Source organism: Hemiscyllium ocellatum, chromosome 14 (genome assembly GCF_020745735.1).
Source record: "Hemiscyllium ocellatum isolate sHemOce1 chromosome 14, sHemOce1.pat.X.cur, whole genome shotgun sequence".
Classification (NCBI taxonomy): Eukaryota; Metazoa; Chordata; class Chondrichthyes; order Orectolobiformes; family Hemiscylliidae; genus Hemiscyllium; species Hemiscyllium ocellatum.
The window spans coordinates 67,750,443-67,765,858 of NC_083414.1; the positions used below are offsets into that span (position 1 = coordinate 67,750,443).

The following is a 15,416-nucleotide window of genomic DNA, read 5'->3' on the forward strand; positions in this document are numbered from 1 at the left end:
GAAATGTAAAAATTGAAGGGAGACAAAACAAGCATGAGTGACGTAATATAAGTGTTGTCAAGTAAATAAAAAACTGTTGAAGAAATGGAAAAGAGAATTGCCGAGAAGCACAGAACCAAAACAAACAAATACAGAAGGGAGAAGTGCTTATGATAAGAAAAGCAACGCACAGATGGAGTGAACAGAATGAGTGGCACAGCTACACAAGCGAAGAAAAGAGAAAAGAAAGAACAGGGAAGAATGTTAAAATAAACAAGAATGAGTGGAAAACAATCATACAGAGGGGAAAGAGACTAACCCAGAGAGTGACACAGAGAAAACACAGGTTTGTCATGTAGCTGGGATGAATCAAATATGATGCAACTATGCAAAGAAAGACACACATACGGACAAATGAGGGGAGAGACATAAGCATGGGAGGTGGAGTGCGATCCCAATTAAGAGATTGCAGATTTGGGGGTGGAGTGAGTAGGATCAGATAAAGATAAGCAGAGAGAAAGCACAAATGAAAGGTAGACGGGGAGCAAAAGCCAGAGGTGTGCAGCTAAAGACCTGAGACACCAAAGAAAGAAAGAAACTGCATGAGGATGAAGCAATTTATCACAAAGACATATAAACAGAGCAAGGGCAGAAGGGAGACACAGCCAAAAAAACTATTTGGTGTGGGGCATGAACAGTAAACATACAGATGAGCACTGGCTCCAGTAACAGCAGAGACAATGAAAAAAGTACAGATCAGTGGAGAATGATTGGAGATGATAGAAGTAGATGCAGCAACCACATGGGAAAAACTTTCAGTTAAAAGAATCTATAGCAGAGGAGATAATTCAAAATGCAAAGGGAAACAGAAAAGGTAGGGAGAATTTGGAGTTAGGAATATCAGCCCAATTCAACAAAAAGCAAGATATTTAAACACCCTGAATTCCTTTCTAAATTATCTTGTTTACAGAATCATTTAGTTTGGGTGCTTTAGTGCACTGCAATTTACTGGAAGATCATAATTGAAGCAAATGCTTAATTTTGTAGTGTTGTGTGCCCATTAACATCTGTTATTAAGATATAATGTACTTCAGAACACTGGACAATATTGATCATTCTCAAGTACAATTCTAACCATTGAAAATGTGAAAGAAAAGTCAAGGACAGAACAAAATTAAAAATACAACGTTAGACGTAGCTTTACTGACAATTCAGAACTTTTCTTCATACAATCAATTTTTTTTTTAAAAAACCAAACAAATAAAAGGTCAACGTTCAGCACTGGCCTAAAATTCCAATGAAAAGGAATAAAAGGGCTATTATGGTAAATGGTAAAAACAGAGTACAGAATTAGACAACTAAAGTTCTGGTGCAGACACACATTTGTTTGGTTTAGCAATCATTGTCCCAAAGACACTAGAACTGAAATGGCAGTCCCGACAAGAGTTACATTTTATTCCTGATGAAGCAGTCTCTCAGACAGAGTCCCGTACTATTACCACAATTAAATGTTCTTCATCTACTTTCCCTAATGTCCTCATGGCTGTCTGCAGGAATTGCTGAGAGAAGACACAGGGTGGGAAAGCATATAGCATGCCTGTATTATCCTTGTCCTTTGCACCACCGACTGGCAAACCAATCACTCCTGCGGCCTGTTTCTGCTTCAGGTAAGACACCAAATTCCGCAGTAGCCGTTGCTGAAGACCAGGCTCCACAGCCACAGCCCCGTCCCCTCCTTCAGCACCCTGGGGAGCCTGCACAGCGAGCAGCACAGCATAGCCATTAGGGCTGCCCTGTTTGATGCGGCGGGTCACCTCATCCAGCTTGGGCTGGTCAAGACGCAGGCGCTGAGCAATCTTCAGTTGCGATACCTGTGCACCCGTTGCAGAATCCTTGAGGAGAGAATGGGTGATGGCAGCGTCACCCTCGAGCGTGAACATTTTTGTGGGAAAACAGCTATTCTTGAGCACAAGGACACCATTCCAAGCAAGCGTGAGTGCCTGTGCGAACTCCAGCAAATTGGCTGGCTTCTTGGTCTCTGTTTTTGGAGCATCAACAATTGCTTTAGTCTCAGACTCAATCTCATTAGTTCTGTGATTGCGCTCACTGTCTTTCTTTTTAAGCTGCACAGGGTCCTGGGCATCTGAGAGCACCTTGTCCTCAACAAGCAAACGCCGATCCTCCAAAGGTGCAGACGTGACCTGTTCCTTCTCAGTGGTACCATCGGCCCCACGGGCATCACGATTCCGTTTGTCCGGGCTTAGCTCCAATGAGCCCCGAGGCTTGGCCCTCGCCCGCTCCTCATAGGGTGAGAGTACAGGCCGGACACGCTCATTTGAAAGGCTCCGGCGCTTTCGCCTTTCTTCCCAGGGCTTAACGGCAACAGTACTGCGGTCATTCTCCCGTTCGTTCAGCCAGCGGTCCCGGTTGCGGATGGAAACAGTATCAGTGTTGTTACGGCGCTCCAAGTTCTTGGCTGGGCTGCTCCAGTCACCATCCAAGTAGCTCCTCTCCCGTTCATGGTAGAGGGGCAGCGGTGGTGTCCGGTCACGTGCCCGGGCCTCCCGCTCCAGGCTCCGGTGCCGACCAAAGCCATCTGCCAGCAGTTCAAAGGGGACTGGAAGTGGAGCCTGTGGGTACGGCTGCTGGTAACGTGTATCTTCCACCTTAGCAAAGTCTACTCTTAAGCGCCTGTCAGGCCCTCCAAGTGGAAAGCCGCGCATCTGAGCACAGGCAGCCTGTGCAGCATCCAAACTCTCGTACTGTATGTAAGCAAAGCTGTCGCCTTTTACATAGTCAATGGTGCGAATGCTGCCAAATCGGTCAAACTCACGTGCAAGGGCAGCGAGTGAGGTCAGGGGTCCCAGCCCACCCACCCACAAACGAGTCGTTGGATTAGCTTTGCCATATCCAATTTTAACATGGTTCCTGCCGATCACCCGACCTGACATGGCCACCTTGGCTCGGTGTGCCATGTCCAAATTCTGAAACTTTAAGAACCCATAGGCACCGCCTTGCCCCCTGGGTGGACGCTTGATTACCACTTCCTCAATGATGCCATACTTCTCAAAAGCGCGTCTCAGATCAGTTTCTGAAATGTTGTGATCTAAGTTACCAATGAATAAATTTCTCGTGGCTCGTTTGTCATCCTCAGGCATCAAATCATCCTCCTGCACAGGGTAGCTGTAAGCTCGCCCACGCTCGTCATATAGCCCATAATAGTCTAACGACCGTTCACGTTCCCTTGCCAGCGGCACTGCCTCAATGGGATAATTAGCATGTCTCGTCCGCTGGTCTCGGAGGGCACAGGCCCCTGGTGACAAGGATCGTTGCCGATACTGATATCCAGTGTGGATAGGTCCAAAAGTAACTTCGGGTGGGGTACAACTCCTCCTCTTGGGGTACACCGGCTCAATTTTGAGGGGCCGGTCATAAAGCACCAGCCGACCCTTGGCGTGCCTTGCCTCCTTAGCGTCCTCGTGGTGCCGGAAATGGGCATATGCCAGCCGGCCCCCTTCAGGGGTATGCGTGGCGTTAACGCTCACCTCTCCAAACTTCTTGAACTCATGGAAAAGACCATCCTCCACTGCCTCATCCGTCAGCTGTGAGCCCAAGTTGCTGATTACCAGCGTTTTGTACTCGAGCCCAGCGGGCCGGCTATTGTCACCTTTGCTTTTTTGGGCAGAGCTAGTCCTGGCAGAGGGCAACCTGGCAGAGCTGGCAGTCTCATGGTGGTGGTGGTGGTGATGATGGTGGTCCCCTCTCTCCTCCCTACGGTTGTTATTATTGGATTTGTCCCCCCCTCCTCCGGCCCTGTCCCGGCTCCTGCTCCTGCTCCGACCCCCCGGGTGCTTGGCGCTGAGGCCAGCCTTGTGGTAGCTGCCACCTCCTCCCCGGCCGGTGTCACCTTCCTCCCTGCCGGACCGGCCGTCCCGCTCTCTCTCCCGTTCCCGGGGCCTCTTGGCCGCTCTCCCGCTACCTAGGGCCGAGCTGGGGCTCGAGTCGCGCTCGCTCTGTCTCTTCATGGCGGGCCCGAGGCCTGCCTCCCCGCGACCCGCACCCCCCGCCCGGCTCGGCCTCCGCCTCGGCCTCGGCCTCGGCCTCCGCCGCCTCCTCCTCCTCCTCACAACCGAGCCCGCGCTAGGCCGCCAGCCCCTCTCCGGGAAAGTAGGCCCTGGCGCCACCACCAGCTGACGCCGATCGCGAAGGCCCCGGGCAAGGCGGACCTGCCGCGAACTCCCCGTCAGGCTGCAAGCTGCCTCCTCGCCATCTTGTCAGAGGATGCCCCGCTGCCTCTAACCCCGCCGAAAGAATGCGCGCCGCTTCCCCCGCCCTTGCCCTGCGCTCTTGCGCTCTGACCTCACCGCTTCCTGCGTACCTCCGTCCAGGCGCGCCGCTTCCAATGACGTCATCGCGCTACGTGACGCAACGACGCCGCCCGACGGCCTGAACGTTTCGTGCGGCGTCACCACGTACGCCGAGCGGCCCGTGCGTGGTGAGCGTGCTCGGCGGCGGCGGTTTGTTTTTGCCGTTGCTTTGAACCCCCCAGAGGAACCTGACCGCCCGGCCTACAGAGCAGGAGCCTTTCCGCTGTTTTGCCATTGTGGCAGGAGAGTTCACTCACAGCAGCCTGTGAAGTCCAGAATGAATTGAGGAGAAGGTCGCCCGGTTTGCACAGTTAAGGCCAAGGCTCCAATCAGCAATGGGGAGACCTGACTTTAGATTAGATTAGACTTACAGTGTGGAAACAGGCCCTTCGGCCCTACAAGTCCACACCGACCCGCCGAAGCGCAACCCACCCATACCCCTTACCTAACACTACGGGCAATTTTAGCATGGCCAATTCACCTGACCCGCACATCTTTGGACTGTGGGAGGAAACCGGAGCACCCGGAGGAAACCCACGCAGACACGGGGAGAACGTGCAAACTCCACACAGTCAGTCGCCTGAGTCGGGAATTGAACCCGGGTCTACAGGCGCTGTGAGGCAGCAGTGCTAACCACTGTGCCACCGTGCCACCGTGCCGCCCACCTGTTACCAAAGGAATGATTAACGGTATCAGGGCCTGGAATTAATATGGCAACCTTGAGGGTGTGAGGACTCCAGGATTCCTCCCACACCCTGGATAACCGTCTGTGTAGAAAGTACCATCAGCAGCTTGGACCCTGTGATTCAGGATTTAAACAGTAACCGTCATTATTGCTTTGCATCTCCACCCCCCCCCATTCCAGTTTACACCCACAAACATGAAGACAAAGGTGGTCGCCGGACACTGAAAAAGAAATAGGCAGGTAACGCAGAGTCCGTTTAGTGTATCCCACTGTTCAACCCAGTATTCAGTTGTGAATACTGTTGAGAGTGATGGTTCATTTGGGGGACATGCGGTCAGAGCATTGTCCATGGCTGGCTTAGCTATACATTGATTTTGAGGAAAACTGCTTAAACAATAGTTCAAGGGGATTCTGTAGTTATTGCAAACAACAGGAGCAAATGTGCATTCTTGCCTTCCTGGTGGTAGGCTCCTGAATGTCACTGAATGGCTGCAGAATATTCTGGAGGAGTCATGATGAACAGTGTGGCGTTGGAAGACATTTCTGATGAAGGGCTTATGCCCGAAATGCTGAATCTCCTGTTCCTCGGATGCTGCCTGACCTACTGTCCTTTTCCAACACTACACTTTTTGACTCTGACTCTTCAGCATTTGCAGTCCTCACTTTCTCCGACTCCTGATGAACAGCCAGAGGTCATGATCCAGATAGGTTCCAGTGACGTAGTTAGAAAAAAAAGATGACTTTCAGGAGGCAAGAGATTAAAAAGTAGATCTTAAAGGTATTGATCTCATGTTTACACTCAATGTCAACCACTAGTGAGTATAATAGTAGGAGGTTAGAGCAGATGAGTACATGACTGTAGAGATGGAGCAGGCTGAGAGATTTTGGATTCCTGGGGTATTGGGACCAGTTCTGGAACCTTAATAAACCATGGAGTTTGCACTTCAACAAGCCCAGGTTTGCCAGTTAAAATTAGTGAATGATCTGAAAAGCAGAAGAACCAGTTTAGAAATTTCTTTGAAAGGTTTGTCAGTGCTAACAGGTATCTTTGATGAAAAGAGTATTGCAGATAAAGCAGATGAGATGAGGGCACAGATAACATCGTGGCAGTGTGATATCATAACTGTTAAAGACAGGGACAGAAATTACACACCCTGGTGCTGCTCCTTACTCAAGCCTTTGTCCTTACCTGAGCACAATATTCCATAGCCCCAAGGAGAGGATTACACTGGTAATCAAGCCTCACTATTCCATGAGCCATCATAAATGTATGAATATCGAAGATGGTTAATTTGACTGCTATCTCGAACAAGAGAAACTTGCACCACATTTTATCAACAAGCAAAAAAGTAATTATTTATCGAAAACAAATATTTAATAAATGGCAAAACAATTTGTGAACAATACTATCGCAAACTTAAATCATATTCCCTTTAAACAATGCACACTATAAACCACAAGCACGTAAAACAAGATAGACAGCTTTACAGAAATATGAATAGAAAATGTAGCCATAAAGGAACATATTCTGTTGGTTAATTGTTTAAAATGCGTCGGTAGAATGAGGTGACTTCCTTGCAGTTCTTTAGGCTTTTACATAGTAATCAAGATGTACAGCACGGAAACAGACCCTTCAGTTCACTTGTCCGTGCCAACCAGATATCCTAAATTAATTTAGTTCCATTTGCCAGCATTAGGCCTATATCTCTCTAAATCTTTTCAACTCAAACATCCATCCAGATGCCTTTTAAACGTAATTTTACTAGCCTGCATCACCACCTCTGGCAGCTCATTCCATACATGCACCACTCTCAGTGTGAAATGTTGCCCCATAGGTCCCTTTTAAATCTTTCCCCTTTCACTTAAACTTATGCTCTCTAGTATTTTACTCTCCTGTCTTACGGGAAAGACCTTGACTATTACCCTATCCAGGACCCTCTTGATTTTATAAACCTCTATAAGGTCACCCCTCAGCTTTTGACACTCTGGGAAAAATAGCCCCATACTATTCAACTTCTCCCAATAACTCAAACCCTCCAACTGCGGCAACATCCTTGTAAATCTTTTCTGAACGCTTTCAAGTCTTTAAACCTTTTCAAGTTTAACAGTGTCTTTCTTATAGCAAGGAGACCAATAGTGGCCTAACCAATGTCCAATATTGACTGGTGATGAAAAGTTGCGAAACAATAGAATATAGTCAATTCGGTAGCTAGTCAGTTGGGTCTAGGTCTTCGCTGAGTAAGAAGTTATTCTTTTCAGTATATTTGGAGTTTGTATTTTTCACCTACATCGGGTGAGGAAGAGAGATTCACGCCTTTGCTCTCTGGATGCCAATGTTCATCTGTCGCTTCTCAGGCCTGTGACAGGCTGCAACTTAAAAAGCCAAAGATTGTTGCTAGGCAGCTTTTCGATCCAAAGGCACCAGGTGCTATCTTGTCTCTCAAAAATGTCAGTTCTTCCAATCTTTGTTTATCCAGTAAGTGAACATCATACAGTTTCACATTTGAGCTTTAAGTTGCAAATAAGAAGTACCAGACACATTCTCTGCAACACAGTAGCTATCAAACAAGTTTTTTGCAGTTTATATTCCAAAGAAAGATGTGTTGACATGCCTCAACCTTTGGAGAGATGGAACACCATTTCTAAATGTGTTTCATTAAAAGAGAATTGTGACATATATACAATAAAACACAAATTATATCCATCGGTCTGCACTCATTTTTATGAAGGAACTATTCCAACATAATTCTTAATAATAGTTCTGCAATTACTTTATTTTTTTCAAAGTTACGAATTCACAAGCTTCATCAAAATAACCTTTCTTTTCAATTTTTAAATATCCCTATGAAGAATTATGATCAGTGCATATTAGTGTTTCCTTATTTTTGCGATGGACATAGTCTCCTTTACCACTGTGGAGTACGTTTTAGAGTCATAGCCATAGATCTACAGCACAGAAAATGTTCCTTTGGCTCATTCTGGTCTCCCTCCAATCAGAAGGATGTTGTGAAACTTGAAGGGTTCAGAAAAGACCTACAAAGATGTTGCCAGGGCTAGAGGGTTTGACCTATAGGGAGAGGCTGAATAGGCTGGGGCTGTTTTTCCTGGGAGATCAGAAGCTGAGGGGTGACTTTAAGAAGTTTATAAAATCATGAGGGTCATGGATAAGGTAAATAGGCAAAGGTATTTTCCCTAGGGTAGGGGAACTAGAGGCATAGGTTTAAGGTAAGAGGGGAAAATTTTAATAGGGACCTAAGAGGCAACCTTTTCATGCAGAGGGTGGTGTATGTATGGAATGAGCTACCAGAGGAAGTGGTGGAGTCTAGTACAATTACAACATCTTAAAGGCACCTGAATAGGTATATGAATAAGAAGGGTTTAAGGGATATGGGCCGAGTGCTGGCAAATGGGACTAGATTAGTTTAGGATGGGGTGGCACAGTGGCTCAGTGGTTAGCACTGCTGCCTCACAGCGCCAGTGACCGGGGTTCAATTCCTACCTCAGGCGACTGTATGGAGTTTGCACACTATCCCTGTGTCTGTGGGGGTTTCCTCCCACAATCCAAAGATGTGCAGGTCACATGAATTGGCTATGCTAAATTGCCCATAGTGATAGGTTTGTTAGGGGTAAGTGTGGAGGAATGGGTCTAGGTGGTACACTTCAGAGGGTTGATGTGAACTTGTTGGGACGAAGGGCTTGTTTCCATACTTTAGGGAATCTAGTCCAGGATATCTGGTCGGCATGGACGAGTTGGACCGAAGGGTCTGTTTCTGTGCTGTATGTGTCAATGACTCAATCAGGTCTGTGCTAGTCAAAAATACTAACTATTCTAATCACATTGTTCTGATTCTTCTGGTTTGGTTTCTTAGAAAAGTACACCACTGACCTCTCTATCCTTGTTTTATCACCTAGGAATAATACCACATCCTCACTTTCCTCATTCCTGATGAAGGGCTTGTGCCCAAAACATCGAATTTCCTGTTCCTTGGATGCTGCCTGACTTGCTGCGCTTTAACCAGCAACACATTTTCAGCCATAATACCATATCCTACAAGTTATTAGCATCAATTGTCATTCTAAAAGGTTTAGTGAAGTCACTAACACTAGGTAATTCATTAGAACTGTAGTCAGCTTCTCAAAAACTGTTTGGTACTCACTTGGAGCATATTATGTTTGCTGTTTTTACAATAAATCTGTTAGAAGTGTAGTTACAGTGCTGAAATTAGGCATGAATTTTTTGATAAAACCTTCTCATCCCCAGTAATCTTTTACTTTTCTGATTTGTTTTAGAAATGCAGAATTCTGTAACTGTCTTCACTTTCTCTGTTTTTGGCAACACCTGCTATGCCCCACGATGTGTCTGTGTAAGCTACCCTCACTTTTGTGAACTCATTCTTGGCATCATTTATTGTTAAACTGCAATCTGTAAATCTTAAAAAAAGTAAATAGATACATGTGTTCTTCTCAGGTGTTATTTAAATTAATACATATTCTAAATATCAGTTACTACAGATAGGCACACCAATTACAAGCTGATTCATTAATCTTTGAAATGTAACCAAGATATTTTTAAATTCAATTAATGTGACTCAATAATGACATTGGTGTAACAAAACTGGTAGTTCATTAGCTTTTTATAAAAGCTTTCTGAAAATCCAAGTATACTATATTCATCAATTCCTGTTCATCGGTTGTATTAGTAAATCTCCCACCCACCGCCTCCAACCTCATAGTCCCACAACCCCGCACCGCCCATTTCTACCTCCTGCCCAAAATCCACAAACCTGCCTGCCCCGGCCGACCCATTGTCTCAGCCTGCTCCTGCCCCACCGAACTCATCTCCCAATACCTCGACACGGTCCTGTCCCCTTTAGTCCAAGAACTCCCCACCTACGTTCGGGACACCACCCACGCCCTCCACCTCCTCCAGGATTTTCGCTTCCCCGGTCCCCAACGCCTTATTTTCACTATGGACATCCAGTCCCTGTACACCTCCATCCCCCATCACGAAGGACTCAAAGCCCTCCGCTTCTTCCTTTCCCGCCGCACCAACCAGTACCCTTCCACTGACACCCTCCTTCGACTGACTGAACTGGTCCTCACCCTGAATAACTTCTCTTTTCAATCCTCCCACTTCCTCCAAACTAAAGGAGTTGCCATGGGCACCCGTATGGGCCCAGCTATGCCTGCCTCTTCGTAGGATATGTGGAACAGTCCATCTTCCGCAACTACACTGGCACCACCCCCCACCTTTTCCTCCGCTACATCGATGACTGTATCGGCGCTGCCTCGTGCTCCCACAAGGAGGTTGAACAGTTCATCAACTTTACTAACACCTTCTATCCCGACCTGAAATTCACCTGGACTGTCTCAGACTCCTCCCTCCCCTTCCTAGACCTTTCCATTTCTATCTCGGGCGACCGACTCAACACAGACATCTATTATAAACCGACTGACTCCCACAGCTACCTGGACTACACCTCCTCCCACCCTGCCCCCTGTAAAAACGCCATCCCATATTCCCAATTCCTTCGTCTCCGCCGCATCTGCTCCCAGGAGGACCAATTCCAACACCGCACAGCCCAGATGGCCTCCTTCTTCAAGGACCGCAGATTCCCCCCAGACGTGATTGACGATGCCCTCCACCGCATCTCCTCCACTTCCCGCTCCTCCGCCCTTGAGCCCCGCTCCTCCAACCGCCACCAAGACAGAACCCCACTGGTTCTCACCTACCACCCCACCAACCTCCACATACAACGTATCATCCGCCGCCATTTCCGCCACCTCCAAACGGACCCCACAACCAAGGATATATTTCCCTCCCCTCCCCTATCAGCGTTCCGCAAGGACCACTCCCTTCGTGACTCCCTCGTCAGATCCACACCCCCCACCAACCCAACCTCCACCCCCGGCACCTTCCCCTGCAACCGCAGGAAATGTAAAACTTGCGCCCACACCTCCACACTCACTTCCCTCCAAGGCCCCAAGGGATCCTTCCATATCCGCCACAAGTTCACCTGTACCTCCACACACATCATCTATTGCATCCGCTGCACCCGATGTGGCCTCCTCTATATTGGTGAGACAGGCCGCTTACTTGCGGAATGCTTCAGAGAACACCTCCGGGCCGCCCGAACCAACCAACCCAATCACCCCGTGGCTCAACACTTTAACTCTCCCTCCCACTCCACCGAGGACATGCAGGTCCTTGGACTCCTCCACCGGCAGAACACAACAACACGACAGCTGGAGGAGGAGAGCCTCATCTTCCGCCTGGGAACCCTCCAACCACAAGGTATGAATTCAGATTTCTCCAGTTTTCTCATTTCCCCTCCCCCCACCTTGTCTCAGTCGGTTCCCTCAACTCAGCACCGCCCTCCTAACCTGCAATCCTCTTCCTGACCTCTCCGCCCCCACCCCACTCCGGCCTATCACCCTCACCTTGACCTCCTTCCACCTATCCCACCTCCATCGCCCCTCCCCCTAGTCCCTCCTCCCTACCTTTTATCTTAGCCTGCTTGGCTCTCTCTCTTATTCCTGATGAAGGGCTTATGCTCGAAACGTCGAATTCTCTATTCCTGAGATGCTGCCTGGCCTGCTGTGCTTTGACCAGCAACACATTTGCAGCTTTCCTCAAAACCTTCCAACAACTTTATCAAACCCAATTTTCTCATTTGCAAATCTGCTCTGACTAGCTCCAGTCATACCATTATTATTCAAATATTTATTTATCACATCATTTGTAATGTTATGACACACTTGGGAAAATCTGCAGTATCTGATTTATCTGTCTGATGGAATCAGGATAACAACAAACACTGAACAGGTTCCTGTACTTAACGTAACCCATGTTTATTGCAAATAAATAAGTTATAGGTACAGATAAACAAAACAATGAACTGTCAATTTATAACTCTACTAGCTGACATTCTAATTCTGTTGTAAATCAGAGCCAATCAGAGCGTGTTTTGTATCTGCAACTGATCACAATTACACAAACCTGTTGCTGGTTGAATGTCACTTCATGCACTCCAGCCATGCAATCTTATTTCACCTCCTCCACTGTATTCAATGCAAAAGTATAAGGAAAATTCACAATGTGTTTCAATAACTTGTTTTCAAAAGGGCAGCTATTCCTTCCACAATCTTTCGTTTTTTTAAAAACAATCCTTCTCTATTTTAGTCCAGAATCTTTAGAATGAAGACTAATAAAAAGTAATGTCTTTACACACCTCCACCCAAATAAGACAGAAAACTTTATTTCAAAAATATTTTGGATTTGTGAAATGCAAACAACAAAACATAAGCCTTAAATCCATTCAACATTCCATACAATCTTATATAATCTTTCAACGTTCTTTATATCTTTAATGTATTCTACAATCTTCACTGGGAACACTGCATCTGTAATCATAATTTCCTTTGCAGCAATGAAAATGATCTTTATATTAAATGTCTGAAAAAACAGACTTCATCTGAGTAGTCTTGCAATTATAATTTTAAACTTTTAAATGAATGCCAATGGATTATGGTCAGTACAAATTAATGTTTCTTTGTTACCATTTCATATATAGATTTCAAAAGTATTGAAGAGCCAATTATAATCTCCTACAGTAGAGTATTTCATCTGATACTGGTTTTCGTAGACAAATACCCACTTTCTTCTTTATTCATGATTCATCACCCTGTAACAAGATAGTGCCTATCCTCAAATCACTTGCATCAATCACCATTTTGAGAAGTCTGGAAAAATCAGCTTTGTTTCTAAGGTTTGCCTTCATTTTCTCAAAGGCTGCCTAGCATTATGGTGACCATGCCACTTTTGCTTGTCCCTCTAATAAATTGCAAATAAATGTTGAAATTACACACAAATTTTCAATAAAACCTATGCATTCCTAAAATCCTCATTGTTTCTTTTTTACATTTAGAACTGAATATCACTGGTGAAATTCAGTTACTTTGTCTAGAATGTACTAAATTTACTTTTCCGCCTGATCCTGTTTTTCTGGGCTGAGCTGAAAAGCATGTAGTCTTAATGGTCCTGACTCTTCTATGTCCACATCGTGCTAGCTAATGTAGTACATCCAGGTGTATCTCTATAGATTGCCTTAAACTTCCTAAGATTACAGAGACTTGGATATCACAGGGGCAGGAATGGTTGATGGATATTCCACGGTTTAGATATTTCAAAAGGAATGCGGGTAGGTAAAAGAGTTGGAGGAGTGGTATTGCTAATCAGGGATAGGATCACAGCTGCAGAAAGGGATGTCATCGAGGAAGGTTTGTCTACAGAGTCAGTATGGGTGGAAGTCAGAAACAGGAAAGGAGCAGCTACTTTATTGGGAGTTTTTGACAGACCTTCACAAAAGCAAAGGCGACATGGATGAGCAGATTGGGAGGCAGATTTTGGAAAAGTGCAGAAGTAACAGGGTTGTTGTAATGGGTAACTTTAACTTGCCTGCTTATTGTAATTCCTCCCTCTTCACTATCCAAGGCCCCAAACACACCTTCCACGTGAAGCAGTGCAGCACGGTGGCTAAATGGTTAGCACTGCTGTCTCACAATGCCAGGGACCTGGGTTTAATTCCAGCCTCGGGTGATGTCTGTGTGGAGTTTGCACATTCTCCTTGTGTCTGTGTCGGTTTCCTCCTGCAATCCAAAGATGCACAGGTTAGGTGAATTAGCAAAGTTAAATTGCCCATAGTGTTCAGGGATGTGTAGGTTAGGTGCATAAGTCAGGGGTAAATGTAGGGGAATGGGTCAGGTGGGTTACTCTTTGGAGGGTTGGCGTTGACTTGTTGGGCTGAATGGCCTGTTTCTGCACTATAGGGATTCTATTCTTTTCTATGCACTTCACGCAATCTGTCTACTATATTTGCTGCTCACAATGTAGTCTGTACATTGGGGAAATGAAGCGCAGGCTGGGTGGCCACTTTGCAGCACATCCATGTTCTGTCCGCAAAAAAGACTATAATTTAATCAGTTTTTCTTTTGAGTTCCCTTTCTAGACTCGTGAACTCCATATAAGTTTCCCTTGCAACTTCCAGTATTCTGTACAAATATGACCCATTTTGTTAAAATGGAAACACTTTGGTTATTGATTCTCACCTCCACCGTCAGCACTTTCTGATCTAAGGGCACACCTGGCTATTCATTCCTTATCTTAGCTATTTGCCTTCTTTTCACTCTTTCACTTTCTGTCCCTTTTAAATTTATGAAAGTGATAGAATAAAGGTTTAGTTTATGGATCAGCTCCAAATCATCAGCCATTATTGCTGCTTGATTTTGTTTTGATTTGATTTATTGTTGTCACATGTACCAAGATACAGTGTAAAGTATTGTTTTGCTTGCTGACTGGATGATCGTACCTGATATAAGTACATCAAGGTAATAGAACAGAATGCAGAGTATAGTGTCACAGCTGCAGGGAAAAATCAAATCTATGAGAAGTCAGTCCAAAGGTCTGATGACAGCAGGGAAGAAACTGTTCTTGAATCTGATTGTACGTGTTTTCAAACTTTTGTATCTTTTGCCAATGGAAAAGGATGGAAGAGATTATAACCTGCATGGGAGGGATCCTTGATTATGTTGGCTGCTTTCCTGTGGCAGCAGAAAGTGTACATGGAGTTATAGAATCTTAGAATCATAGAGATGTACAGCATGGTTTATGTGATAGAATGGGCTGCTTTACATCCTACATTTCTAATTCTAGTTTTTGTTTTCATTTCCCTTTGTCTTTTTATTCCCATTGGAATTTCATCTTGAGCATTTTTTACTTCAAGTTGGTTTAATTTTTCTTCACATATAAGCTTCTTTAACCATAGCACAATTCTACCTGATTCAAATGTTTCACTACCCAGAGTACCTGATCTTTCTTATATTTCCACTGAACCTAAATGCTGTGCTGGTACTTAAATTATATCTGTCTAGCAGGTAGGTTGACCCCCATCTTTGTTTGTGAACTCTATTATCTAGGCCATTTAAGTTTCACTTTAAGACTGTTGGGGAGAACACTGCCATCTGCAGGGTGTTTGTTGAAATTTCTAATGCTGTTTCTTATTTACAACACAGAACCTTGTGCTTTCTTTACTATTATCACTTACTAATGTCACATCCAAATCCTTATTGTTTTTGTTTCTATATAATCCTACACAAGACCCTGATCTCTTCTTCAACTTACTTGGGAAAGCGCACTGATTCCTGAGCCCCGTTATTCCCAAGTATCCATAAAAGATAATGATTTATGAAAGTATATAACGTTCACAGAAATCACATTAACAGAAAACACTGACCAGCTTCCTGTACTCAATGCTAATGTTTTCTAGGTTCATTAAAAAACTAGCTAACATGAACATTGGAAACAATTAGAATCAAATGACTTTATA

General features: G+C 45.3%; 1 protein-coding gene across 1 annotated transcript; it reads right to left on the reverse strand.

Annotated features, from left to right (window-relative positions):
• Nucleotides 1-1,192: 1,192 nt before the first annotated feature.
• Nucleotides 1,193-4,358, reverse strand: rbm15b (RNA binding motif protein 15B). The gene has a single exon (XM_060835249.1). It carries the CDS (start codon nucleotides 4,002-4,004, stop codon nucleotides 1,455-1,457), a length of 2,550 nt encoding a protein of 849 aa, XP_060691232.1. The 5' UTR covers nucleotides 4,005-4,358; the 3' UTR covers nucleotides 1,193-1,454.
• Between the last annotated feature and the right edge of the window lie 11,058 nt (nucleotides 4,359-15,416).